This window comes from Cynocephalus volans, chromosome 2, assembly GCF_027409185.1.
Source record: "Cynocephalus volans isolate mCynVol1 chromosome 2, mCynVol1.pri, whole genome shotgun sequence".
In the NCBI taxonomy this organism is placed as follows: domain Eukaryota; kingdom Metazoa; phylum Chordata; class Mammalia; order Dermoptera; family Cynocephalidae; genus Cynocephalus; species Cynocephalus volans.
In genome coordinates this window covers 201,903,322-201,930,574 of record NC_084461.1, presented here as the reverse complement: position 1 = coordinate 201,930,574, position 27,253 = coordinate 201,903,322, and the positions used below count along the sequence as shown (strand labels likewise).

At 38.9% G+C, this 27,253-nt stretch overlaps 1 protein-coding gene across 2 annotated transcripts in view; it reads left to right on the top strand.

Moving 5' to 3' along the window:
• The window catches only part of PITPNB (phosphatidylinositol transfer protein beta), a 63,065-nt gene that overhangs the window by 16,259 nt on the left and 19,553 nt on the right, over positions 1-27,253 (top strand). For both annotated transcript variants that reach the window (XM_063086419.1, XM_063086420.1), the window contains exons 7-8: positions 901-984; positions 24,096-24,173. In XM_063086419.1, the coding sequence (XP_062942489.1) occupies positions 901-984; positions 24,096-24,173 (162 nt within the window). The remainder of the gene's footprint in view (positions 1-900; positions 985-24,095; positions 24,174-27,253) is intronic.

The window sequence follows — 27,253 nt, the reverse complement described above, 5'->3', positions numbered from 1 at the left end:
CAAAATCTCTGGGAGTAGGGCCCAGCAATATCTGTTTTCTGGTGTACACTCCAATTTGAGAACTTCTATTCCAACCTTATAATATGCTGTTATAGGAAAATAAGTTAATGATTGTGGTAAATTCTATTTTTATTGTTCTGTTACTGTGCTTTTATGTTATTGGTGCCAGTTAATAAAACTTGAATTTTAATTTGCCATATTTGACTTGAGTTTTCTTTCAAGTGATCATTTGACGTTTCATGTTGTTTTTCATAGTAACTGTCTAAAATTTAGGGTCTAAATGAGGTGATTTGGTATGCTTTAGTCTGTGTATGATTTAATCTGCCATTTTCATCTTTCAAATGGGCATATCTTTCGCAGTTTTTAAACAATTCTTAATTGTTTCATTGATTTGAACAACATGAAGTATAGAGGAGTTGACATCATACTGAAACTGAATGGCTTTAGGATAATCAAATTCAGGAAAGGTTTTAGACCACATAGAGCAGCTTCTTGAAATCTAGTTATAATGTCATCTTATGTTTGTGCAGGATTTACAGCTTATAAGGACTTCGTCGTGTATCATTTAGGTTTAATAAACATAGGTTAGATACATTTTGTTATTATATAAAGCGTCTATAAGTACTACCAGAAAATAATATTGACAGATTTCTGTTCATCTGGCAATGTCCTATCCTCTTTCCCACCCCTCTCACCGCCTTACTGTTTGGGATTATAAGGGTTGACAAGATTTCTAGATCCTTCAAGATTTCAGACAGCTAATTTAATGAAATAGTGATTTGGATTTTATTATTCCCTATAATGTACCTTGAGAGACTCAAGATAAGATTATGTAATTGTAATAGTTTTTCCTAACAAGAATAATCTATAGTTTCTTTCATTCCTCTTTGTCATTTATAGGTACACGGTTTAGATCCAAACACATGGAAAACTGTTGAAATTGTTCACATAGATATTGCAGATCGAAGTCAAGTTGAACCAGCAGTAAGTACTACTCAATGACATTTTAACTTGTCACCTTTACGTCTAAAAATTGTTTTCTTTTTTTCTTGTATGGCCTATATTTCTACATTGAAATTTCTTAAGATATGTAGGTGTGTGCTTTCATTGGGGGAAAAAAACACATTGTTTACAAAAGAATTCTCCCTTGAGCTTTTTAAAATAATATGGGTTTCTTGCATTTTTCAAATGTGATTAAGAAAGCAAAAAATTTACACAAAAGTTTTCAGTAACTCAGCTAGGGCAAAAGTTGTTATTTGTAAGAAATGGTTGATGTAGAATATCTTAATTTAGCAACTGTTTAGCTTTCTATTTTGATTCTTATTGGATGTAAATATTTGTACTCCAGGCTTATGACCTAATAAAAAGGTTTTTTTTCCTCACAAATAAACCCCTATGTCAAATTAAGACCCTCGTCTCATTTTGTGACTATTAATTCTATTCTTATTTTATAGTATGCTGGGTGCTGCTTTGGTTTTGCTGGGCACAGTTGTGGACTTTTTTACATGTTAATACCACCAGTAGTCCTCTTCCTGCTAATCTAGACAGTTAAAGCTTTGGAATAAGAGTAGCACCCCTTGTTTTGTCATGGTCAAGCACAGTGTGTTCAGTCAGCATCCCCTTCCACTTCTATTTTTGGTGCCTATTCCCTGAACTCGATGTTGTAAGCTGAATAGAAATAACTCCAAACACTAAATGTCTGGTTTTGCTGTTGCAACCTAGAGGTAAACCTTTTAAGACAAAGGACCCTGACCTTTTCTCAGAAATCAGTGAGGCTGGGACTACCAAAAGTGATCCTCTGCCAAATTGGGTCCTCCTTTGCTAGGGCCCCCTCCCTGCTCAGAAGTCTGAGCAATGAGAAAGGACCCTGTTCTAGGAGTTCTTAACTTCGTATCATAGCCACAACTAAAATTTATTTCAATTTTAGGGATATTTCTACCTTTGAAGTTACATGGGGAGTTTTTTTTAATCCTTAAAAATGAAAACATATTCAAATGATAAGTCTTGTTTTGCCCTCTTATTTCTCTTGGTATCTTTTCCAGCCATGATTTCCTATATGTGAAAGAATGGTGATAGAAAAAAAAAAAATGATTGGGAGTAATGAGTGAATCAGTTAATGGCTAGGTCAGGATGGCATACCATCCTGGAGTAATGGGTCACAGTACAGTACTGAGCAGCAGCATAGTGTACTGGGATTCGGTGCCCTGGGGAGAGCATTCAGATTATGTCATTGGTGTTTAAAAACTCTGTGCTGGCCAGACAAAATGGTTCCACTCACCTAGTCTTATGGTTCATAGGTTTGCAGTCCACATTGTTCACCAGCAGAGTGCGAAGCATCTTTGGTTTTCCTGGGGGTATAAAAGTAGTTCTCTGTTCCTGTGTTCAGGAGAAAATGGGAACTGAATCAATGTTTGCAGGCATGAATTGAGTGAAAAGAACAGTGTAAGTCAGATTATGCAAGTTCCCGAGAGGCCCTGGCTCCCATTCCTCCACCCCAGTACAGCCTTCAGAGAGGAGAGAAGGCACTGCTGGCCTTGAGGATGCTGACAGTAGCACTTGAGATAGGTGCTCTATGTGGAATGCAGTGCACATAAAAGGCTGAGTAGGTGGGTCTCTGTGTGGATAACACTGTTTGGGTGGATAGGTAGTGAAAGAGTATGGATTGGGCCCAAATGAGGAAGATCTGTATTATGAGGCCACAGAGCTGTGACTAAGAACATACATTCTGAAACTAGATTGTCTTCAGATTCAAAATCTGAGGCTCTGCCACCTGCTGACTAATCTTGGACAGGTTACTTAATCTTTATGTATTGTCTTGTGGAAAATGAGGCTCATTATTTCATAGGATTAAATGTGACCAATTAGTGCCTAGTTCAATAAATGTTAGCCATTATTGTCATTACAGTTGTCTTACAGTTGTGTAAGAGTTCTAAGAGTTTGCATTCACACCAAGTATTGTTTGGAGAGAAAGCGTTCACCTGTGTATGTGTGGTTTTGTTTCTTTCTTTTTTTTTTTTTTTTTTTGTCGTTTTTTCCTGACAGGCACTCAGCCAGTGAGTGCACCGGTCATTCCTATATAGGATCCGAACCCGCGGCGGGAGTGTCGCCGCGCTCCCAGCGCAGCACTCTACCGTGTGCGCCACGGGCTCGGCCCATGTGGTTTTGTTTCATAGCTCCTGTTTTCCAAGTTATATTTTAGAGATTAGTAAGGTATAAATTTATTTTAAAGTTTATTAAATTCGCAGTAGCTTTTTTTATTGTGGCAAAATACACATAATATAAAGTTTACCATTTAACCATTTTTAAATGTACAATTCAGTGGCATTTAGTACCTTCACAATGTTGTACAACCATCACCACCATCTAGCTCCAGAACATTTTTATCACCCCCAAAAGGACATCCTGTACCCACGAACAATCAATCCCCATGCTTCCCCCCTCCCCCCATTCTTTAGCAACCACTAATCAGTTTTCTGTGTCTCAGGATTTACCTATTATGGATATTTAATATAAATGGAATCATATAGTATGTGGCCTGCTGTGTCTGGCTTCTTTCTTTTTCTTTTAATATTTTTCTTTTAATATTTACTTGTACATATTTGTGGGGTACAGTGTGTTGTTTTGATACATGCACATACTGCACAATGATTCACTTAGGGTAGATAGCATAGTTTTGTACTTGTTAATCTGCCACTTCTCCTCACAACCCCCCCCCCCCTCCTGGTCTCTGGTAACCTCTTTACTTCTATGAGAACCATTTTTTTTTTTTAAGAGTTGTTGTTAGTTTAAAATAATCTCTTTATAAATGTTTTTCATAAGCCTCACGATAACCATAACACAAAAACTTTTAAGTTTGGTGAATGAGATCATGCAGTATTTGTCTTTTTGTGCCTGACTTATTTCACTTAAGATGATGGTTTCCAGCTCCACCTATGTTAAGGCAAATGATAGGATATAATTTCTTTTTATAGCCAAATAGTATTCCATTGTGTATGTATACTAGTTTTTTAATCCATTCATCTGTTGATGGGCATTTAGGTTGATTCTATCTCTTGGCAATTGTGAATAGTGTTGCAGTGAACATGGGAGGACAACTGTCTTTTTGATATATTGACTTCATTTCCTTTGGGTATATACCCAGTAGTGAGACAGCTGGGTCATAAGGTAGATCTGTTTTTAATTCTGCATACATTGAACCACTCTTTTAATTGGGGCATTTAATCTGTTTACATTTAGTTATTACTGATATATAGGGATTTGTTGCTGCTCTTTTGTTACTTTTTTTCTGTTTGTTTTGTTGATCCTTTTTTTCCTTTCCAGTCTTACTGTCATCCTTTGTGATTGAGTGGTTTTCTCTAACAGTGTATTTTAATTTCTTGTTATTTTTAGTGTGTCTCTTATAAGTTTTTGTGTATGGTTACCATGAGGCTTACAAAAAACATAGTTACAACAGATTATTTTAGACTAATAACAACTTAATCTTGATATCTAAGAAAAAATAAAAAACCAAAGCCAACTCCACACTTTGGCATCATTCCCTCCACTTTTTGACAATTTCTTGTTTCAAGTTACATCATTTAATATTGCCTTTCTTTTATATGGTTGTTGTATATGTTAGTGTCTTGTTAGGTTTGTCCTTTAGTCTTCATACTAAGGATGTAAGTGGTTTATTGACCACCCTAAGACATTGGAGTATTCTGAGGTTGTCTGTGAACTTACTTTACTAATGAATTATTTACCTTTAAATGTTTTCTTGTTGCTCCTTAGCGTCAGTCTTCAGATTGAAGAGCTGCCTTTAGCATTTCTTGTAATGCAGGTCTAATTTTGGTGAATTCTCTTAGCTTTTGTTTGTCTGGGAAAGACTCTATTTCTCCTCCATATTTGAAGGTTAATTTTGCTGGATAAGGAATTCTTGGCCGATAGTCTTTTTCCTTTAGCACTCCGAATGTATTATCCCATTCTCTTCTGTCCTGTAGAGTTTCTACTCAGAAATCTGAGAAACGTACTGGGGCTCCGTTGAATGTTATGTGTTTCTTTTCTCTTGCTGCTTTCAGTATTCTTTGTCTCTGGTTATAGGTGTTCTTTGGTGGTGTTAGGCCTTAAGTGGTTAATATCAGAACTTTGTCTATGGTCTGTGGTTTTGGTTAATTCCAAAATTGGTGGAACTTCATTTGGGGACCAGCACTTGAGCTTTATGGTTGCACTAAATTGCCGTTTTGTTGCTGATTCTCTGGGGAAGGCTTTTTGTGCATTTTAATTGTTTGCCTTTTAATCACTTCTGGATCTTGTGAGGTCAGATCGACCTGGGCTGTGTGGAAATGCTGGCCCAGGACTGATTATTTTCAGCAAATTGAACCCCGTGTAGTTCTATCGCCCTGACCAGTCTCTACTGATTGGGCCTATGCCCCAACTGGAAGGCAGATCAGCTGCCCACTCTGCACCCCAATGTCCCCTGGCAGCCCAGCCTCTCTGCTGTACTCTGAAAGCTTCCTGTGGGGCTGGCCATGCACAGGTCCCTTGCAATGACTCACTGATCTTTGGGTGGTTCCTTTTCGGCCTCTGGGTAGTTCCTTTGTTTGGTTGGCTGCATCCACTTGCTCTGTGTGGGTCCATGGGAATCCTGTCAGTGTTCTCTCTGGCTTGTGGGCTAGTAGGGTGCACTGTAAGGCCATCTTCTCCCCGGCAGACTCCAGGCAACTTCACACAAACGTCTCAGCTGCAGTGCTTGCTGACTCCTGTTCCACGTATGCTGCAGCTTCTTCCCCATGGCCAGGGCTTGAAATGATCAGAGCAGTTTCTTCTAACTCATTGTCATTTCTCCTGCCTTCATGAACTCCACAGGTCTCTCCCCCACTTACCCCCAAGATCCATTGGTACCAGGGTGGCAGTCTTTGCTTTTTAATAGTTGTAAATTAGTCTGTTGTGGGGGAGAGTGGTACTGGGGACCATCTATTCTGCCATCTTGATGACATTTGGCTTCTTTCTTATACTTAGCATGTTTTCAAGGTTCATCCATGTTATAGCATGTGTTAGTACTTCATTTCTTTTTTATGGCTGAATAATATTTCACATTTTGTTTATATATTCATCTGTTGGTGGACATTTGGGTTGTTTCCACTTCTTCACTGTTGTGAATAGCACTGCTGTGAACATTTGCATCACAGTAGTTTTTTGTCTATGTCTTTCTCAGTCATGGAGGATAAAAGTACAACTGATACTGTGTAGGAATTGTCAGAACTTTTGACATTTAAAAAAAGAACTGATATGCACGTTTTTCTGCTATAAAAAGAAGAGAGGAACTTTATGGTGGTGAAGGTGCCCTTGACAGTTTTTAAACCTGGAAGTGATAGGAGTAGAGCATTGAGCAGCCTAGTGGGTGTGTGAAGGCTGGGGTGGGTGGTGGGGAGAGAGTCATAAGGCCAGATCCCCATTCCAGGGAGGAGGTGATCATAAGACTCAGTGACAGGGACTCTGGGTCTGCCATTTTCTTCTGTACATTCTCATGTGTACACTCTCCTGGCCCAGGTGGTTGCCCCCACACTCTTTCCCTTTAGGTTCGCCCTGTTGTTTTCACCTTGACTGGTTAAGGTTTATTTTAGGATTAACTTCTCTCACAAATGTGGTCTAGCTGTCGGTCATTACTTCTTACCAGATCCAGTTTGGTTTTCTGTTGAGTGAGTTTGTCCATTTTATTCTACTCTTTTATGTAATTTTGTTACTTGAAGATTCTAGTCCATGGTGTTGGGAAAAGGAAAATGCATTTGCAGTTCTAAAATGGCAGTGTTGTCATAGCAATCAACAGGTATCGAGTGCCTGCTCAGTTTGTATAGCTGGCGCAGCACTGTGGTAGCTATCCAAGATTGGTATAGTATCTTCAAGAGGCTTACAGTCTGAATGAGGCAAGCCCAGTACGGTGAAATAGTTAACTTGTGGCAGAGGCTTATGCGTGGTCCAAAGTGCTATAGGATTTCAGAGAAGAGAACAATCTGTGAGGACGCAAGTCTGAAAAGGCTAAATGGAAGTCTCCTGAAGTAAGCATGAGTTCCTACTTTTGATGGGTAGAGCAGTCCACCCCACTCATTACACTTTTCCCTCTTAAGCCCTGACACATTATAAATTTGTTTGTTCATTTTTCTCTCTCCCTTTTAAATAGAAACTAAACTTCAGAGGGAACAGTCTTCACCATTAACCCCTGTCTCCCAGCTCCTAGTACAGTGCCTGAGATATAGTAGGTAGTTGGTGAATGTGTGTTAAATGAATGAATGAGTTACAGGCAAGCAGAATAGAAGTGAAGGTACAGGTGCATTATCTAACACTGAGTTGGAATAGTTTTTAAAGCTGAAGGGGACCTTAGCTACCTAGGCCTCCTTGCTTTCAGACTGTGCTTTGCATAGTCCTTAGGGTTTCTTGGCACCCCCTCAGGTTGTCAGGATGGAGTTATTAGAATATGAGGTTGAGGAGTTCCCGCCTGTTCCCTTCTACCAGCATAGTTCTGTTTGTCTGACATTAGTCTTTTTTTTTTTTTTTTTTTTTTTTTTTTGGGTGGCTGTCTGGTACAGGGATCCGAACTCTCTGACCTTGGTGTTGTAACACCATGTTCTAACCAGCTGAGTCAACCAGCCAGCAGTTGACCTTAGTCTTGACAATAAGATTTACTTTGAACACACAGTTCTGCAGCTACAGAAAGTTTGGTTTCTGGGCTATCCTCCCCATTTTACAAGTGAGGAAACTGAAGCCCAGATGAACAAGTTTTTTTCAAGGTCACTTAGCTAATGCCAGAAGTGGAAATTCTAACTCTCAATCCAGTGTTGTGTCCACTGACTCTTAATTCCTTCCGAGCTAAGGCCCTGCTTTGTCAGTCACTCTTGGAGCTGCCACTTGAGCACATTATCTTCCTCTCCTCTTGACCATGTCCTGTGCTTTCCTGTCCCTTCACACTACTTGTCCTTGCTTCCCTTCTGGGGCTCCTTCCTCTCTGTCCAAAACCTTCATGTCCTTCAGGATCTAGGTTGAATCTCACTTCCTCCAGGGAGATTTCACCCAAGCTGGAATCAGTCTTCCCCTCTGCTGAATTTTGGAAGCTCTTGTTCGTTTCATTGATGTGTCTTGTTCTCTGTATTCAGCAGCCCTTCCCCTTTTCACAGAGTGGGTATTTCATAAATATTTATCAAGTGAACCTGATGAGCTTGAGGATAATGATGAAACTAATCTGTGTGAGTCAAGAGTTTTTACTGGAATAAAACCAATTTGATAATACCTGGGTTGCCAAGGAGTGAAGAAACAGGCATTCACATACATTGCCTGTGGGAATATAAATCGGTACAGCTGGTCTAGCAGAATTACAAATGTGTATGCCCTTTGACCCAGCAAAATTCTGCTTCTGTGATTGACCCTACCCTGTGTGAAGTGACAAGTGTGTAAACTTAAAATTAGAAACAGTTTGAAGTCTCAGTGTTTCTCCATCAATCGGGAACTGGTTAAAAACATTATGGGACAGCCATTTGATGGAGTTCAGTGCAGTCATTAAAAGGGAGTGAGCTCTATTTGTATTGATAGAGAATCCTTTTCAAATTAATTTGGAGGGAGAAAGATAAAGAAGAGGATGTATAACTTGCTTCCATTTGTAATATTTTAAAAGGGAGAAATATATATCTTTATGCATGTGTTTGCTTACTTACGTATAGATGGTCAAGAAGAATGGGTAAGACAGTGGTAATAGTGATTCCCTTGAGTCAGAAGAACAGAGGTGGAAGAAGTCTGGCGGAGACATGTACAGTGGATTGCGGGGGGGATGTCACCATTTTCTGCGTCAGTTTTTTATCGCTGCTAACAAATCACCACAAGTTTAGAGGTCAGGAAATGTAACCTAATCAAGGGAATGAAATCCTATCACCTTTGTCATAATCTCTTGGCTAGAAGCAAGAGAGAGACACTGCTTGCACTTGGGGGAGAGGATGGTGTACATTTGCCATGCCAGCAGTCAATTTTTAGTGCCTAAAACTTGCTCCTTAAGGATTGGAGTGACACTAGAATTGAGAGCTTAGTAACTGTGAACACACCAGTAAGGTGGGAGCAGAATTGAGGGTAGAGCTACACCCAGTAAATTGGGTCACCTGTTAGACCTGGGGAAGGTGGAGTGGGTTTGGGAAATTGGGGCATAATCCCCTTCCTAGATTTACTGAGTCTGCCTTGTGCAGGTGGCCAGAGAACGGCTGGTGGAGGCCCAGTTTGGATGGGAAATGGCTGATGGTCAGATCCACTCCCCACACACCCATTCAGTGAGCCCCAGCTCTCATCCTGCAGCTCAGCTGGAAGCATCACTCTCCTGCTTTATAAATAGGGTGTGATTCCCTTTCATGAGGCCACTGTCATGTCTAGGCCTGTGCTAGGAAGCTATGGCTAGGTTCTGCCTTCGTTTTTCTCAGCACTACTTCTATGATATGAGGGCAGCATATTCTTCTGAATGGGAGATCGTGTGACCACTTGGAATGTGTCCCCCTCATCTGATGCATGTCTGTGCAATGGTAACACCTAACATGCAGGACCTGGTTACCTGTGCAGTTGCGAATACCCAGAAGTTAGGCATTCATTGTTTCTAGTCCTACCCAGATTGAAGTTCATGATAAGATTTGATCCTTTCTCCCTCAAATAAATGTATTAGTGGTGATTTGGAAAAAGGAAAACAAATTAGGGAGACCACCTTAGGGAAAGTGAAGGTAAATTGGTCAGGATCCCTTGGGGGTTTGGAATCTTGCCGAACATTTGATGTAAATGATAACTGTGCTCCCAGGTGTTCCCTGGCTATTGTCTGTGGATGTGCATGGGCACCCAGGTGTTCCTGGGTTATCGGACTTAAGTATAAAGGACGAATGGCTCTGATCCACAGGTTACCCCCCGCCCCCATGCCCTGGGAGGCCTGGAGAGGCCACTACTGCTGCTAGAGGCTGCTGCTGCTGTGGAAGCTGAGGACTGAGCTTGCATTGGAATGAACCTGTCAGCTCTGCCTATGGCTCCTGGGATCTTTCCCAATTGCCTAGCTTGTGACAGGCATGTGAGGGGTTGGATGACCCAGTTGGGCACAACTGGTGTGGAGGGTTTCTGAGTGCTAGCCCTAACAATACGCTGGGTCACCAGACCCCTCACATGCCCGGCTGGGTCACCAGACCCCTCATATGCGGGTCCATGAGCTAGGTAATTGGGAATGATCCCAGGAGCCATTGGCAGATGACATGAGCCTAGTCCTCAGCAGCAGCAGCAGCAGTAGTGGCCTACCTGTGGGTTCCCCTCACCCCACCCCCAGGGGTATCCTGGGGGCGGGAGGTATTGTGGATCAGAGCCACTCATCCTTTATACTTAAGTCTAATAACCCAGGAGACCTGGGTACAAGTCAGACAACCTAGGAACACCTGGGCTTACTTGCATATTTACATCAAATGCTCAGCAAGATTCAGAACATCTGAGGGGCCCTGACCATTTTCCTTCACTTTCTTTACACCCAGTCTGCAAAACGGGTTTGAAGGGTCTGAGCCCTAGCCCAACACTATCTGAAGGTGTGGTGATCTTGCAAAGTTCTAATTGTGGCACTTTGACCCTTGGTGGTTTTAGTCTCATTCTGACCTAATTCAGTGATTTTGCATTCTGTTTTTAATGAACTGCTCTGGTTTTCCTTGAGTGGGCTAATTTTTTAAAAGCAACTTAAGTGGTTGAGTTTATTTCCTTTATAAGAAATAAAACAATTATATTAGTAATTTTGAGGAGATAAGTAACCAAATCCTCTCAGAATCAGGACAAATGAAATAGTTGTGTATGTAAGAAACCAAGAATTTGAAACTGAAGCTTGACTCTTTTAACTCCACCTGGTGGGGGTTTTCTGTCACTGCAGGTAGATTTAATACAAACAGCCCCAAACATTTAATTCATAGTGACTGTTGATTACTTTTAGGGTTTAACTCTGAACTGTACTTTAGCATTCATAGAAGGGATATGATTTGACCTCTGTTGTAACTGAATACTTGGGTGGATGCTCTGACATGTTTACGTAATTGAAGGGTGACATTGTCACAATAACTCTAGGAGCAAGGATTTGTTTTAAAAATCTGTCAGTGTGATCCAGGGTCACAGAGCAGTTTGCTACAAAAAATCATATATGTTTAAGTGTATGGGTTATTAGCGGTTTTGGTTGATGACTTTGGGAAGTCTATATATGACTATTGCTTTAGACACTGTTTTCTGTAATTTTCTAGACGATACATCATTACCTAATCAAACAAGCTGAACAGTACAGGATTACTGCATAAATGTACATACCCAATTTATTTCGGCCCATTAGAATGTATCCACAATACAAAACATTTCTTCCTGCAAGGGAAAAAGTATTGTAGTGAAGTATTATTAGGGTGTTATATCCTTTAAAAAGGAAAGGTCCCTGTGCTTGGCATTCCAGCAGTCGCTGAGTACACCATACTCCAGCAGAACACACCTGCTTACCCCTGCAACCCTTCCATTCCCACACCCTCCTACCCCCCCTAACCCCTTGTTTCAGATCTAACCCAGGTGTCACATCACTCCTGGAAAGCTTTCCTGAGTAAATTGGATAACTCTTGAGGGCCAGGACTATACTGTACTCATCATTTCTGTGTTTCCAGGACCTGGCAAGATGCTCAATGCCTGACATGCAATAAGCTTTTCAATAAATGTTTGGTGGATCAAACAGAATTTGCAGACCTTTTTTTTCTGTAGCATTAAAAAGAAGAAGTTTAAGGCAATTTGGAGGAGTTGAAGTTTTTATCATTCAAATAGTAGATGAACAAAATGCTACTTGAGTTCCTTCTTTACTAATTCTCTATAATGAAATATATGTGATGTGCCTTCAGTTCTGAAAATTCTGGTGTTGTTTCTAAATGAGCAAATAAATACCTTTTTGGTCAGATTAAAAAGTGTTTTGGTTATAGCATATTGTAGTTAAAGTCAGGTATTCAGCATAAAACACCAGAATATAAGTTTTAAAGTTTTTTTAGTTCTAATTTCTAAAGTTTTTGATACCTAACAACAGTAAAAAGTTGGGGATTCTTTAAATGTCCTTATGAAATGCACACGCATATCTTCACTTCATTTTCAAAATATACACAAATGAGTCAGTTGACATCTGCTGCTGCCTTTTTTTTAAGGTACAAATTTGAATCTGGCCCCTTTTAATCATCTCCAGCACTTTGTCTAAGTAGCTTTCCATGATTTGTATACAAAAGTCACTTCCCAGGAGAGGAGGACTCTTTAAAGTGTAAGCTGAAGTGTATACATGATTAACATCAGAGAGACCTTCGTTTTTGGAAGTAATTTGAAAGAAAGCATGGTTTTTAAAAAAATTGGAACCACATTTTTAGGTATTTATGTGTAAGAAGAAAAGATTGTGTCAGCCTTCCTCTATAGTATGTACTGTGAGACTTTATTTTTATAATTTCCAAGGTGTTTTTATTTTAATAGAAATAATGCACACTTTTTTATTTTAAGGCTTACATGTGTAAAATGATACAGCTAACATCTGTTTTTTAGATATCAGTAATAAGCAAATATTAGAGGTATAAATGTATTAAATTGTTTGATAGATGTAGTTTAAAAATACACATCTATTCCATATTAAAATTAAGTGAGTTTAAGAGAGGAAATCATTTTTTTTCCCTCATATTTTAGCATGTGTGGGTGTAATGTTTTAATTTGTGATAAAAGATTTTTCCCAAATGAGGCCTTTCAAAACCAAGAGTTACACATTTTTATGACCGTAGCAATGTTTCACTGAAGATGATATTCCTTAAAGGAAGAGACACAAGCTAGAAACTCATGTGTCATATTGTTTCTGGGTCACAGAAAGGATGCTTAGGGTGCTCTGATTGATAGAGTTCTTTATGGGGACTTCCCTGCAGAGTTTGGAGGAGCATATTTTTTGTGGGTTACCCAGTAAGCTTGTGTTCTTAAGGTAAAGCTCAGATTTCATTCATACCACTTCCTTCTTTTTGTCCTTTTTAACTCCCTCTGCCCTAATTGTTACTCCCATGCCCCTTGTTTTTACCTGCCCATGAATATAATTTGCATGTCATGTTTACCTCACATCTCCATCCTTTTTTCTGGTCTCTCTCCTCATTTGCAAATGTCTCTGTTGGAGAGCAGTAGGGAGAGGCCGTCTCACAGTATGCGCTCATAGTGCTACAGTCCTCTCTGCAGCCCTCATGCCTGCCCCACATAGCCAAACTTCCTTCCCTGGACTGTGGTCCTTGGGTTGTTACTTCTGCTGGACTCTGGAGTGCTCTGCACCATCTGTTTCTTGTAGGAAAACTTTTGTGAGCAGCTTTTTCAGCACAAGCTCCTGTGGTAAAGACGTGGATCCTCTTACTGGTCACAATTCTTTCCTTAATACCCCAGAGGACACAGACACTCCCAAGTGAGAGGATCGAGCTGCTGATGAAGCACAGCCTCCCTTGCAGTACTGGAATCACTTCCGCTGAGTCCAGCTCACTCAGCTCCTCCCGTACTCTTCCCCTGTTTTGGTCTCCTTTGGAGAACACTCCAGCATGGTCATTCAGCAGGTCTGTAGATGTTTGAGTCCCAGTTGCTTGCTGGATCTGTCTACTGGTCCAGTTCTCTGAACATTCCTTGGAAGTTAAGAGGTTGTTCTTTTTAGAGCCCCTGAGGGGGAGGGAACATGTGGCTAACTTCAGAGCTTGCCTGTCAGGGCCTTTAATCAGTACCCAGGCCAAAACATTTGAGCCCTCTTCCATTCATTCGTGCATGGTCTGCCCATGGGCAGCTTATTAGAAATGCAGATTTGTAACCCTGTCCCTATTCAGAATTTCTGGGGTGGGGTTCAGGACCCTATCCAGCTCTCCAGGTGAAGATTGTAGAGATAGTCTTCCAGGGAATTTTGGAAGCAGTTGGAGGCCTTGGTCCAACATTCACCTCAACCTGTATTTTTACTGTTAAGGAATTTGCAGTCCAAGGAAGTGTTGTAACTTCCCCAGCCGTATAACCAGTGGATGAGGAGCCAGGACTCAAATTCAGGGCTGCTGACTTATTTTTGTCTTTCTAGAACATCATCTTACTATATGATGTTCTTTCCTTCCTTGGCAATATGTTGATTAAGAGCATTCTTAATTTATTTAAAGCAGACAAGCAACTGCCTGTTCATCCATTCGTCTTTCCATGTCCCCTGAAACACCAGTTTTCATCAGTGGCCTTGTTTACCTCCTCCCACCACTGCTGAACCCTGGCATATTTTGTTTGTTTTTTGTTGTTTGGGGGTGGGGTGGGGGGTGTAAAGGGTTGGCCAGTATGGGGATCTGAACCCTTGTCCTTGGTGTTATAATACCACACTCTAATCAGATGAGCCAACCGGCCAGCCCATGAACCCTGGGATATTTTGAAGTTTGCATGTGTGCAACAGAATAAAAGGATTGGAGACCCAAAGATGTGTTTTGGTGTGGGTACTTAAAGGGAACATCACTCATACATTTTCTCATTGGCTCATTTTTATTTACTAGAACTTACTGTTTGCTCTGTGTTGATATGGTAAGTATTTTTCTAGATAAAGGAATAATTGTGTGTGTCTAAAGAGAGTACAAGATTCTTCATAGGTGTATAAAGTGTGTCTAAGTGACTTGGAGTTAGTTTGTTCTAGCTGTTGCTTGTGTAATGGTGGTGCTAAGTGCCTCTCCTCCAGAGGGCTTCTTTTCTCACAACTGATACAGACTGATGCTGGGCTTCAAGCTGCAGTCAAAGTTGGGGTTCAAAGGCTAATCAGAACTGGGATGTTTGGAGTTTTGCTCTTTGCTAAATGAACAACCCCTGCCCATTTTAATTGCATGTCAAAAGATTGTAATGGAATTGTTGGGCTCATCTGAACTCTTCTCTGAGCTGCTTGTAGGGTCCCAGGAAAATCTTTTTGAGAATTGTGATATCAAGGAAAATAAATTGGATTTTAAAGTTTGTGCCTTTTGCTTGTTCTTTCTACCACTGACCATTTGTTCTTTGGTTATGATCCACTTATTTGGTATGTTTTGGTAAGCAGAACAATGCATCATTTTTGTTGAGGCCAGGAATACACTAAGCCATTCAGGTATCTAAATTTCTGAAATTCCACCTGCCCTTGGAAATGAACATACATGATTTGCTTTTCTATACATTTAGCTGTTTTCACTGTGAACTTGCCATTCCATGATTTGAATGTTTCAGTGAACAATTTGACACTTTTTAATTGTTTTAAAAAATGAACTTTGCTCTTTCTTAAAAAATACTTTTTCTTAAATGTTAGCCTTGGCAAGCCGATGAAACTTGGTTTATTTTATTTAGGGTTGAATCTTAGGGACATGTAAGTTTTGGCCATACCTTAAGCAGTGCTTGTTTCTGGTGCTCTCAGGACTTGGGCATGTCTTTTCTTTTGATCATACATTCTTAGAGACAGTGCACAGATGTTATATATTTGAGTAGATAGACTTGGTAACATACGCTTTACTGCACTGCCCTTAGAAAAAAATGGATAATTTCAAAGGTTGTCAGAATAATCTTTACAAGATTAAATTTTTTATCTTCAAAATTAAAAAGAGTGATGGAATCTGATGGGAAAAGTTTAAATATTAGCTCAAACCATGTGAATCTGTTAATATTTGTCAGCTTTTGAGGTATAAAAATGACATTTTCTTTATGGGTCAACCTAAGATATCCTCTTAACCTTTGGTAGATAATGCCCTAAATGGCCAGTGCTGACCATTGTTCGTTTGGGTCTCCCTCACAGCTTTTAAGAACTTCCTATGTTTTCGATGTCAACTTTTGTTCCAACTGTTGCTTCTTATTTCCTAACAAGGGCGTTCTGCTTCTCAGAGCTGTGTAGTGGCTACCTGGCTCTTTAGATCTGAGAAGAGCTTTTGTTTATTGCAAGTCTGTGGCTGCGATCCAGCAGGAGAAGGGCCTGTGGTTGCCAAATGCTGTTTTGGTTGATCTCTTTGGCATTAGCAGACACTTGATCTCAGTAGAGTACCTCTTTTGCTGTTAAAATGAACCTAGACATTCATTTCTATCTTAAAAGTTTGCTTATCACTTGTGTATGTGAGAGAACTCCCAAAGCTCTTTGTTAAAGCATAATAAAGATGTGAGAATTGTGACCCAGCTCCTAACTTGTGAAGAATGCGTGTAAATAGTAGCCTCCTTGAACTTAGGGAAAAACAACTCAAGTACAAGTTTTGAGGTAGTAGTGATTTGCTTATTTTTAAGAAATTTCCACTTGTCAAATGCTCTTCTTATTTTGCCTTTGCTATTCTGTGAAGCAAACCATTGCCAAGATCTTTTTTGTAGTAAGTTATGGAGATTTTTTTCCTCCATCCTCAAAGAAGATATAAATAAATGTAAGCATGGTTCCTATTAAAAAGAAATGTGAAAATGTTTCCCACTTTATTAGGCTGCCTTACATGGTCAAGTACTTTCAGATCATTTCCAGTAGTTGATTTAGAGAACGCCCGGGATATTTGAAGTCCTATTTGGATGGCAGTGCCCTCTTGTGGGAAAGTAACTTATTGCTTATTTCATGTTGATTAAATCTTAGCAGAGATTTTAAAATTTCTGTCAAAAGTCTGCTTGTACAGCACGTTTTGTACAAAGTGCTTTTTCACTAGAACTCTATTTTAATGTTCATTTAAAGTTTCTTCCATGTTTTAAAAGTTAAAAGGTAGGGAGGGTGATGGAATGGGTAGGGTGTAAAGTAGGGTTTGCTTGTTGTTTGGGTGAGGGGGAAAATTCTCTGGTAAGAGGCAGAAAATGCTGTTTTTGAACAGCTAATGGCAGATATTTTTTAAGAAACTAGTATAAACAGTGCCAAGTAGTTTTAAAAATGCATTTCTTATAAAAGCCCCTTTTTACAGTGTAGACTCTTTCTTAGGGAAGTTTCTCTAGGCTAAGAAGGAGCAAAAATCCCTTCAGGTAACTGAGTCTAATCAAATGACAAAGTGTAAATCGCATTTTTGCAATAAAGCATCATGGTTGGCTTTGGTGTCAGACAGGGCTGTATCTGAGTCCCAGCTCTTATGGTCAGCAACGGTGGATTTAGACAAAGAATTTCACTTTCCTGACCCCAGTGGTGATGACAGTACCATTATTCCAAGGTTGTGAGGGTTAATTGGGAGAATGTGCATGCCCGGTGCCTGGCACGTAAGTGCGTGCTCCAAAAAAATAGTAGCAAGAATGATGCTGTTTATTGGATTTTGCTCTTGCTGTAAAAGAAAGTGACATTTTTTCAGTAATTTTTTCCTATTTAATATTTGATAAATTAGTGCTAATGGATTAAATGGGATTCTGGACCTTAGGAGCTGAAGGCCGGATCATGAACCAGCACTTCATTGAAGAGGGCTCACTCTGAATTTTCAATAGGAATTTTTCCTCATTTAGATTAAGGAATTTGGTGTAATATGTTCAATGATCTACTGTCATTTAAGGTAACAAATGCATTTTTCTTAAGTAAAACTTTCCTAAACATATTACTTATGTTTCAGGTGTATACAGTTTAATTTTAAAATATGTGATGTTTAACAAACAAGCTCTTTCAATGAAATTGACTTGTTAATATGTTAAAATTTATTTCCTTGATGTCTAGAGTTTAAAATATCTTCATCTTGAAATGCTATAATAAATATATAAACATATACTAATAATAAATGTAATGCTACGATAATAAATAATATTGTATATTTGTGCATGAAACACAATTACCCAAACCAGTAACCCACCTCCCCTGAGAGGAAGGCAGGGAAGAGGCCCACCAGCCCTGGGCTATCCAGGGACTCCCTCTTCTCATCCCCCAAGCACTTGCTTCTTTTGCCCTCACCTGCCCATCTCATTCTGGAGCAGATCTTTTTTGTTTTCTTGCTGTGTTCTAGGATATGGAATATGTCATAGCAAGCATTTGGTTGTAACTTTTTTTCAGGCCTGAAATTCTGATTTGTTTCTCTTAATTTGTAACTTGCCAAAGTCTTTGGGGGTCTGCTTTCATAAACATGACACTTTTGGTGATCTCTGGCTGTGAAAAGGATAAGATCAGAAAGAATGGAAGTCTAGTAGTTCTCTAGGCTGCAGCCACCTCTATGTGGATCAGAGTGGCCACGCTTAGCATAGAGCTCTCTTGACAACCCCTGCCCCAAGCCACAGCACCCCACCACCCCAGAGCTCTATGGAGGGTCTCTATGAGATTAGAAAGATTTACACAAGTGTTCTGTTTGGGTGTGTAGTTTGATTGCATTTGTCAGTTCTGAGTACAATTCTTTAAAAATTCAGCTTTTAGGATTCATTGGTGGAAAGCCAGTAAGGATTAATGAAAGGGCTGAATTATAGAATATTTTGTAATGCAGTTTTGTTCCTCAGAGGTACATTCAGTAACAGAAACTAGTACAACAAGTTATTGACAATTAGTGGTCCTTTGGGAATCTGCTTTAATGAATAGATAAGAATGATTTGTAATTAGCATAATAATTATATGCAAATGAATGCTTCTGAATTGCTCTAAAACACTTCTGAACTGTTTAAACAGCCCTCCTGAGATCTTGTTACTCTATTAATTTGTGTAGCAAATCTTTTTTTCATAGATCATGCAAAGATAAACTTCAGCCCAGCCCCTGTCCGAATGATTATGAATTCCAAGGTGGTAGGGCCTGAATTAATGAGATTTACTTCTGTATTAATGGTCCTCTGTGGGAACCTGAAAGGTTGAGGAGTCACTGGGGAGATGTAATTAAACATATAAAAGAAAGCTGCTTATTTGAAAATAACTGTTGAAATCAGTTTCTTAAACAAGTTAGTAAATGTTATTTCTCTTTACACCTCTGTTATTTGTTATTGCAAAATTTAATGCAAACATTTTTTTTAATGGGCTTATTACCCTTTGGAGTCTGGCCTGAATATTGTCAGCTCCAGTTAGTTATGCGTTTGGCATTAGGGTCAGCGGTGATAGGATTCAGGAACTCCTTGTTTTTTTAAGTACTACAATATGAAAAATTCAGGGCATTGCTAATAAATAATATTTGTTATTTATCTTCGTATTTAATTCAGCTTTTTCTCCCATCACGGGCTTTATTTTTAGGATGTGATTAGCGGAAATAAGCTTTGCTATGTTGAGTAGCAATACCCATGCATTTTAAACTTAGTGATTATCTTTGAGCTATTTGAATAGATACCTAATTAGTCATTTTATGCTAAAGGAAGGCATTTTATAGCAGGCTGCTGCAGGATCCTTATATCCCTCTCAAGTTTTTATATTTACCCTGTAAAATTTTTTCTCTTCTTCCCCACATCCTCGGGTGGGTGGGGCGGGGTGTTGATCTTTTTTAAGTAAGTGTTAAGGAGTTGCCAGTGCTTGGTTTGGGTACTTTTTCTTAGTTTACACTTGGTCTCACGTGTGGTAACCCAGGCATGGTTCTTGAAGCACTTGTGGTGTCTGGAGCTCATCTCAGTTTTTCCAGACGCTGTCAAGAAATTCTTACCAGCCTGCCCCCCACCTCTTACTCACTTTACCATTCATAATCATGAGTTAAATCTGGGCTCAAGAGCATTTAGGTTGGCTCAGCACAGATTTTGTGCTTGCATTTATGGGGGACAGCCACTATGCTAAACTATTCATAAAGCTAATATTCTTTGTCTTCAAAATGAATCTGGTTTCTTTTGAGAGTTTCTGTAGAGAGCTGTAGTAACAGATGTACACCCAAGAGGTAGCACAACTTCTGTATTCCAGTGACGGAAAACAGTTATTTATAAGAATTTAATGAATGTATTCTGTGGTTCCAGCATGGAGACTCAGTAATCCATTTATTTACCATACTGTATTTTATTTTGTTCTCCAAGGGTGTCTTGACTTTCACGAGCTTCCCTTTTTACTTAAATAAGAGTTTTCAATTAGATAGAGTTGTATTAACACTAATCCAAATCTATGTTATGCTCATATCATTGTATTTTTCTGTTGTTCAGGCACCATTATTGGTGGAGCAAGTAGTGTCTAGGGACATCACACCTAACTTAATAATGATGGTTTTACTAAGGCCTTATCCTGACCAGGCCTCTGGACAGTATACAGATAATTAAAATTAAATCATAAAACATTTTTAACTCAATGCACCTTAGCAATAAGACTTTTCTACTTTTAAACATGATTTTAAAACCCATTTTAAAAATCATTTCCTTGGCCTAGTGAATTTGCTTTCTTTTTTTTTCTCAAGGATTACGGAAAGTGCATAGCAAATTCAGCCTTCAGAATACCCAGGAGCTGAAGACTCAAGTAGGCTACAGCTGTCTTCACCCACAGTATTCTAAAAGAACTAATGAGATGAGAAGTCTGCAGCTGGTGGCAAGCACAATAAACCATGAGCCAAGGGCTTCTCTTCATCAGAGTCTACCCTTTCCCCATGGGATCCCAAAGGAGACAGAATACTAACAAAGCCAGCAGGCTGTCTCATTCCACACTATTGCTCATTTGCAGCTATAATTGGTAGCTGAGGTTGCATTCTGTATGCTGAAACTGTCATACGTGAAGGAATATTTTTGTTCATTGTGATACGGTTATAAATCGGCCAGTTTTCAAATACAGAAAGACCAAACTAGATACCCAACAATGAAATTGTAGCAAAGAGACTGTTCAACAAATTAAATGTTTGTTGTAGAGACACAAAACTGAGGCTGTTAGAACTATACCTCCTTCCTGCTTTTAAATATCTTGCTACTTAATTCAACTGTTTGAAAATTTACATTTTCAAACTAACGTAAAAAAGTACAGAAATTCCTAGGTTTTGATAAGATGCATTATTCTTGTCCTTCAAGGTTAAAATGCTATTGTTAATCGTCAGGTTTTGTTACATTTTCAGTAGAATACTCTTAATGTTAGCTGCTTTGTATTCAAGAGGAAGAAGCAGAGATGGGAAGACTTAGTTTCATGTATACATATATGTTTGTGTATAGTATATACACATGTGCCTTATAATCTACTTTCACATCTCTGGTCCTGCAGTTTATTGGTATTTTTGAAATGTGTTTTGATTATCTAGCATTTGTTGACACTTTTTACCATCATCCTTTGTGGTGTACGAGAATGAGCCCAGGACAGAGGCTAAGAAGGCTTGAGTTGAAGTTGTAGGGTAGGTGAGCCATACCACTTCCTCGTTGTACTGTGGTTTCCTCACCTGTAAAGTGAGGGGGCTCGGGTGGTCTGAGGTTTGGTTCACCTCTATGATTCTGTGAATCCATAGTTGAGAAAAGTGTCTCAGCAACTAACACTGATATTGAAGGCTTGGAAATGTACTTTTTGAAACAGTATATTAGTTAGGTCCATAGCAGAGAAGTTTTGAAGTGTTCCATTTTCTTTAGTTAATTAATCTATATTCAATAGGTATTGAAAATCCCTGAAGTTGTCAGCTTGGAATGGAGCTAAGTGAGGTTAGGAAGGAGAAGGAACATTGTAAAGGGAAGTCCATCTGATCCACCCACTTACATTGTCACCTTCACTGGTGATCAAGCTTAGGCCTATCTCCTGGGGTATGTCGCCCCCTTAATTAATTTACCCCTGCATGAGAATAGTATATGCTGGCCTCAATTTAGACTAAGCTCTCTTTTCTTAAATTAGTTGTTTCTTGGTTTATGGACTACCCTTATCATATAATGTCATTGGTTTTATTCCTTTAGCCCTAGTGTAATTGTGTTCACTATTTTGTGGGTTTTCTTTTTTTTTTTCTTGTAGTGGGCAAATTTAAATGCCACAGAGGTAGTTCCGCAGTCTCTGTGTCATCAATTCTTAAATCCCACTCCCTTTTTTTCCCCCTCATATTTTAATGTATCCGGAATCATGATTTGTGTTCCAATTATGGCATGTTTTATTGGCTGAATGTTTTCCTTCTTAGTGGTACATAAAATAATGGAGCATTTTTCTACTTTTAAACATGATTTTAAAATTCATTTTTAAAATGCATTTTCTTTGCTGGTTTTGTTTGGTTTCGATTCTGACTGTAGTTCTCTTCATTCTTTGTTGGCAGTTAACACGTACTTCCTAATTACCTTCTCTTTGCCTTGATTTCTTTCTGCCAACTAGTGTGATTTTTTTTTTTAAGGAGCCAGAACCATGTGTTGGTTCTCTTTGCCTCCTTTGATTCCTTGGGTTACCTCTTAACATCCTGTGTGCTACCTTCTCCATGGTGGCTTTTCCATAAATAGATTTTGATTGAGGAAAATGGTACTGAAAGTCATTATTTGATATGTTAAATATTTTCAATTTTTGAGAAAAGTAAGCTTATCTTTGAGTTTTAATTCCAAGCCTCTGACCTAGAAGAAAGTGTTTTATGCAGCTACAGGTGTATTTATGTTAGCAGAGTAGCTTATTTCCAATAGTGAATCAAGGTCTTGAGACTACCTGTGCAGCTGATTCTTTTCTCAATTAGAAATGAAGTTAATTTTTAGGATTCAGTTCTTAATTGGAATTTAAGAATCCATGCTAGCTGGCAGTAAGAACTTTCTGTTGCCAAACATAGGAAGTAACTCCAATTGTCCAACTCCTCGTAGGTGAGTCATCCAGCTTTGTTGTTCCTGGGTAATGCTGACTGACCAAATGCCTCTGGCTACACCACATTGCATATTATATACTATTAGATATAATGAATGGTATAAAAGATCTGGTGTAGCCACCTAAATTTGCTTGTTTAATAATTTTAGCCCATTGTTAGGCATTTTTGTAGCTTTTTAGACAGGCTTCAAGTTTAAGTTCACATATTTACCCAGTTACCTTTCTTTAAAACTTTGTTTTCTCCCTGAACCTTGCATTTTTCTTTCCTCATATTATTTATAACTATCTTTTTGGGAATTAACATGCCATATGCATTTACTGAGTAACTGTTGAGTCATGAGTGGCTGCTTCTCAGCATGTTTCCTTTGATTTATGAAAGTTTGTATTATACTTTAGAGCATGTTCAGTGCTTGCTTTGTGCTTGCGGTGCCCTTATCTCTAGAACAATGATTTTTAACCAGGGTTTCATATCTGACTTGGCTGGGCATTTTTCCCAAAGTATGTGGTCACTTCATGAATGCTGTGAAGGACCCCTGGTTCAGAAAGTCTGCTCAAGAAGGAAAGCACTGTCTCTCTCTTAGCAGTATTTCAAACTGACCAACTGACTTTTGTCTACTGTTACTGTTACAACTCATTTCTTTTTTTTTTTAAATCTGGTCTTTAGTTCTTCAAAGGTAATTTTTAATTTTTATCTGTAGATTATATGTGTGTATACATATGTAATGACAAGAGAACTTTTTTTTATAAGTAAAGCAGAAAGGTTAAAATATTTACTCCTTTCATTTCCTTCATTCTGTCAGGAAGAGGCTATTAAGGGAAACAATTTACACACACTAGAACCTTAAATAAAACCTAAATTTTAGGGGCATTCCTCTGTGCCATGATATGACTGAGGCAGTCCTGTGACACCCTTCCCTCACTTCCTTTGACAGTAAGAGGCTGACATGAATGTGGTCCCTCTTCCACAAGGAAGCCAAGGTATGTGTGCCCCATGGCTATCTGTGGATGGAGGTATGGAGAGGCTGGTCAAAGAATTGAGGCGTCTACCACAGAGTCTACTGTAGGAGAGACTGGGGCATGAATGCCTCTGAATCAATAGCTCTGATTTGTGAGAGTGGTTGCTCTCTAGCAGGAGCTCATAGTCTAGTGTTGTCATCTCTGGGTACTGTCAAAAGGAATAGGTGTGTTTTCTTTCTTGAATGTGATTATACGTTTATCAAAATGCTGAAACTATTGAAAACTGTTGGAGATTTTTTCTTAGAGGTAACTGTTGGAAGTCATAGCGGCTTGCTAGTCAAGACTTTTGTTACTTCTTCTTATGTAATTGTTTTGCCTAAGTTAAAAGTTTAAAGCAAAGAGAACCACACTGAAAACTTAATGTTGTATAGAATCATTTTCCCACTTTTATGCAAAAGCACAGTAAGTCTAATTGGTTTCTGTTGTATGTTTTGGTAGCTGCGAAGAGCTGTTCTAGCAAGGGTAAAGAATTTTCTCTGGTTTTCTTCTCTGCCTCTGATTTTGTTTTGCTTTGCAGGACTACAAAGCTGATGAAGACCCAGCATTATTCCAGTCAGTCAAGACCAAAAGAGGCCCTTTGGGACCCAACTGGAAGGTACTGGATGATGACCTTTCTGACAGGCAGAGTCTTGGCAACAGAACACTTGACAGGTCCTGAGTCTTGAAGAGCTAGTGACATTTAAGTGAAAAATAAAAATGGCACAAAAATAGTTTTATTTGCGATAAGGACTTATAGCCAGTTGCAGTTGGCCAGCAAGTCTGTGCTGCATTAACAAACAGAACACCAAACTGTCACTTTCAACATAATGCTATTCTGATAATTCTTAAAAGAGGCAAGTGATTTAGTCTTTGGGGATTGTAGTGTTCTCTTTTGATAATTGAAGCAGTATAAAAATTCATGTTAAATGAAGATTTAGTCTTAGTAAAAACTGAGCATATTTCTTTCACCCAAACTCATGTTCCTGGCCTTTTTAATAGTTATATTTTTAGAAAGCAGGACACCATAGAGCAATCTTTGTGGCAAGTAGTTGTTTTTGAATAAAGAGCACATCTTTACTTTATTCATAGAAGTAAGAAAAGCATTGTCAAGGTAATAATTTAAATTGCTATAGAAATAGAATGCAATTTGAAGACATCCACTAAACTAAGTGACAAATCCTTAAAGAAGGCTTAATGTGTTGATGGCAAGTTATTACAGCTAATTTGACAGGAGAAGAGGAGCATAAAAACCTAAACATGCCCAGAGCATATTTTTCACCCACAGGGTTTTACTTGGTAACCAATCTGTTGGTGCTAAAGCCAGTCACAGGTCATCGATAAATGATGTCTAGGTGCTAGTTTTTGCTTGCAGATAGAGGATTACTGTAACAGCTCCATGGAGAACTCATTGTGTGGTTCTCCATGGGTGTCAAACTGTTGTGTGGACTGTCTTTTTTTCACACTTGTCCTCTGGGTAGAGTTCAGTTCAGAATTCTCCCAATTTAATGGCCATGACTGGAAACTTTTAACTTAAACTCAGAAAGCAATATATGTGACTTATAAATTAAAGAACAGATTTAGTATGTATGATCTAAATTTACTCCAGTGGATTTTAAAAATGTCCCCACCCTTTCCAGATTTCTAGCTGTGGACTGTAGAACTCACTCTGGGTCAGAGGAGAAGCCTTTCTCCTTTGAGATTTAACACTGGCCTTCTAAACAAGAACACTGCTATACAGCAGCAGACAGGTGGCTACCTTCAAGGTTGCCATAACTCCTAAAAAAAAAAATCTTGATCCAATAAGTACTAACTCTCTAGCTGATGATACTTTTACAGGGAATAAAGGGGCATGAGATTGAGACTCAAAGGTGAATTGAGTATTGAATTTTCACTGCTACATTACATGCTGGGACTATTTTGTTTGGGCTCAAATCTTTCCTGTAGGAACTCCTGATTTTATAACATGCAGCAAAAGTAAAGTTGACCCTTCAAGGAGACAGGTTTGAACCATGCAAGTCCACTTATTCTCAGATTTTTTCCAACCCACCAAGGATTGAAAATAGAGTACTTATAGGATGTGGAACTTGTGTATAGGGAGGGCAAACTTTTCATATATCCAGATTTGGCAGGGCCAGCAGCGGGACTTGAATATCCACAGATTTTCATATGTGTGGGGGTCTTGGAATCAATCCCCTGAATATACTGAGGGATGACTGTAGTTTGACACCATAACTTTTACCTGGTTTGCAACTTTTTAGGAGCTTGAAATATATGTGAAGGGTCTTCAAAAAGTTCATGGAAGGATTCGTATTATTTTCCAATTCTATTTTCCTACACTTTTTGAAGTGCCCTTATATGTTTATGCTTTTTACCTTTTTAATTGACATTGCTTTGTCTTTTATTTTATTAATGATTACTTAAAATTCTAGACTAGGTTTGGTTTTTAGAAATAATGTGATCTTTACATTTTTGTAGGTTGCAGAATAGCAGTCTTTTCCCCCATTTTCTTTTTTTTTTTTTTCCTGTGTTAAACAATAACATTATTTCTCTGGTGGAATGCAGGCTGGTACTGATACCTTTCCACCATTTGCCTGCTTTGTTCACCTTAACTAAATGTTGGCAGGTGCAGCTACTCTTGTAAGTTGAGTTACTGCTTAATTGAATTTTAGTGAATTATCATGATCTGAGAAATAAATTAGTATAGTCAAGAATAACTAATTAAACCATCCACTTACTGCCATGAAGGGAAATAAAGAGTAAGAAGGATGACAGTAGCTAATAATACAGTATACAGAAAAATAGGAACTTATGGACTTGATCTCATCAGCATCTTCTGAATATGTGTTTGACAGGTCCTCTTTGTCAGTAACTGTCTTTATCATGGCACTGAGAGTAGCACCAGGGAAGGATGATAGCTGATTTCTGTACTTCTGAAATATGAGGAAGTAATAGTGAAGAAATACGTGGTAATTATGGTGAAAAGGAAGAAGAAATCCTATTCTGGACCCACTTACCCAAGATTCTATGGAGGAATACTCTTGCGTAAGTGCTGCCTGGTAGTTCCACAGCTTCTCTCTCATAAGGCCTTCCGTGAGCCATCCCACCCACAACCTTCAGCAGAAACCTGCTTTATCAGTACAGATTCCAAAGTGTGTTTAAGGGCTAACTGTAAATCCCATGATCTCTTTGAATCTTTTCCTTACTTATCCCATGGTGATATTTTCCTTCTGAATTATTGCAGTATTTACTGCCTGTCTGCACCAGACTGGATAGGGGAAAAGAAATTTTTCCTTGGTGCCAGGTACTATATGAAGTCACATTTGTTCTTCACAGCCTTCCTGTGGAGTAAGTACAGCTGCTTCATTTTACAGATGAGAAATTTGGCCAGAGAAACACAGATAATAGTTGGAGGAGAAACAAATGACATGATGTCTGCAATTTCTACAGCACCTGATTCAGAGCTAGTCAGAGGCATGTATGGTATGGAGACATAGCAGATTCTGACTCTTAATCCAGCAACTCCCTGATCACGGATCTGCATCTTTTATGCCCTACTGCATAACGGCAGTTGTATGGCTCTCTGTATTCATGGTATTTGCCAGGGTTTGGTAATTCCTGTTATAACAGTAGTACGTTTCCAATGGTCAGGGAATCTGTAAGTGGCAGAGGCACTCAAGGAGATCCATTAAAAACCAG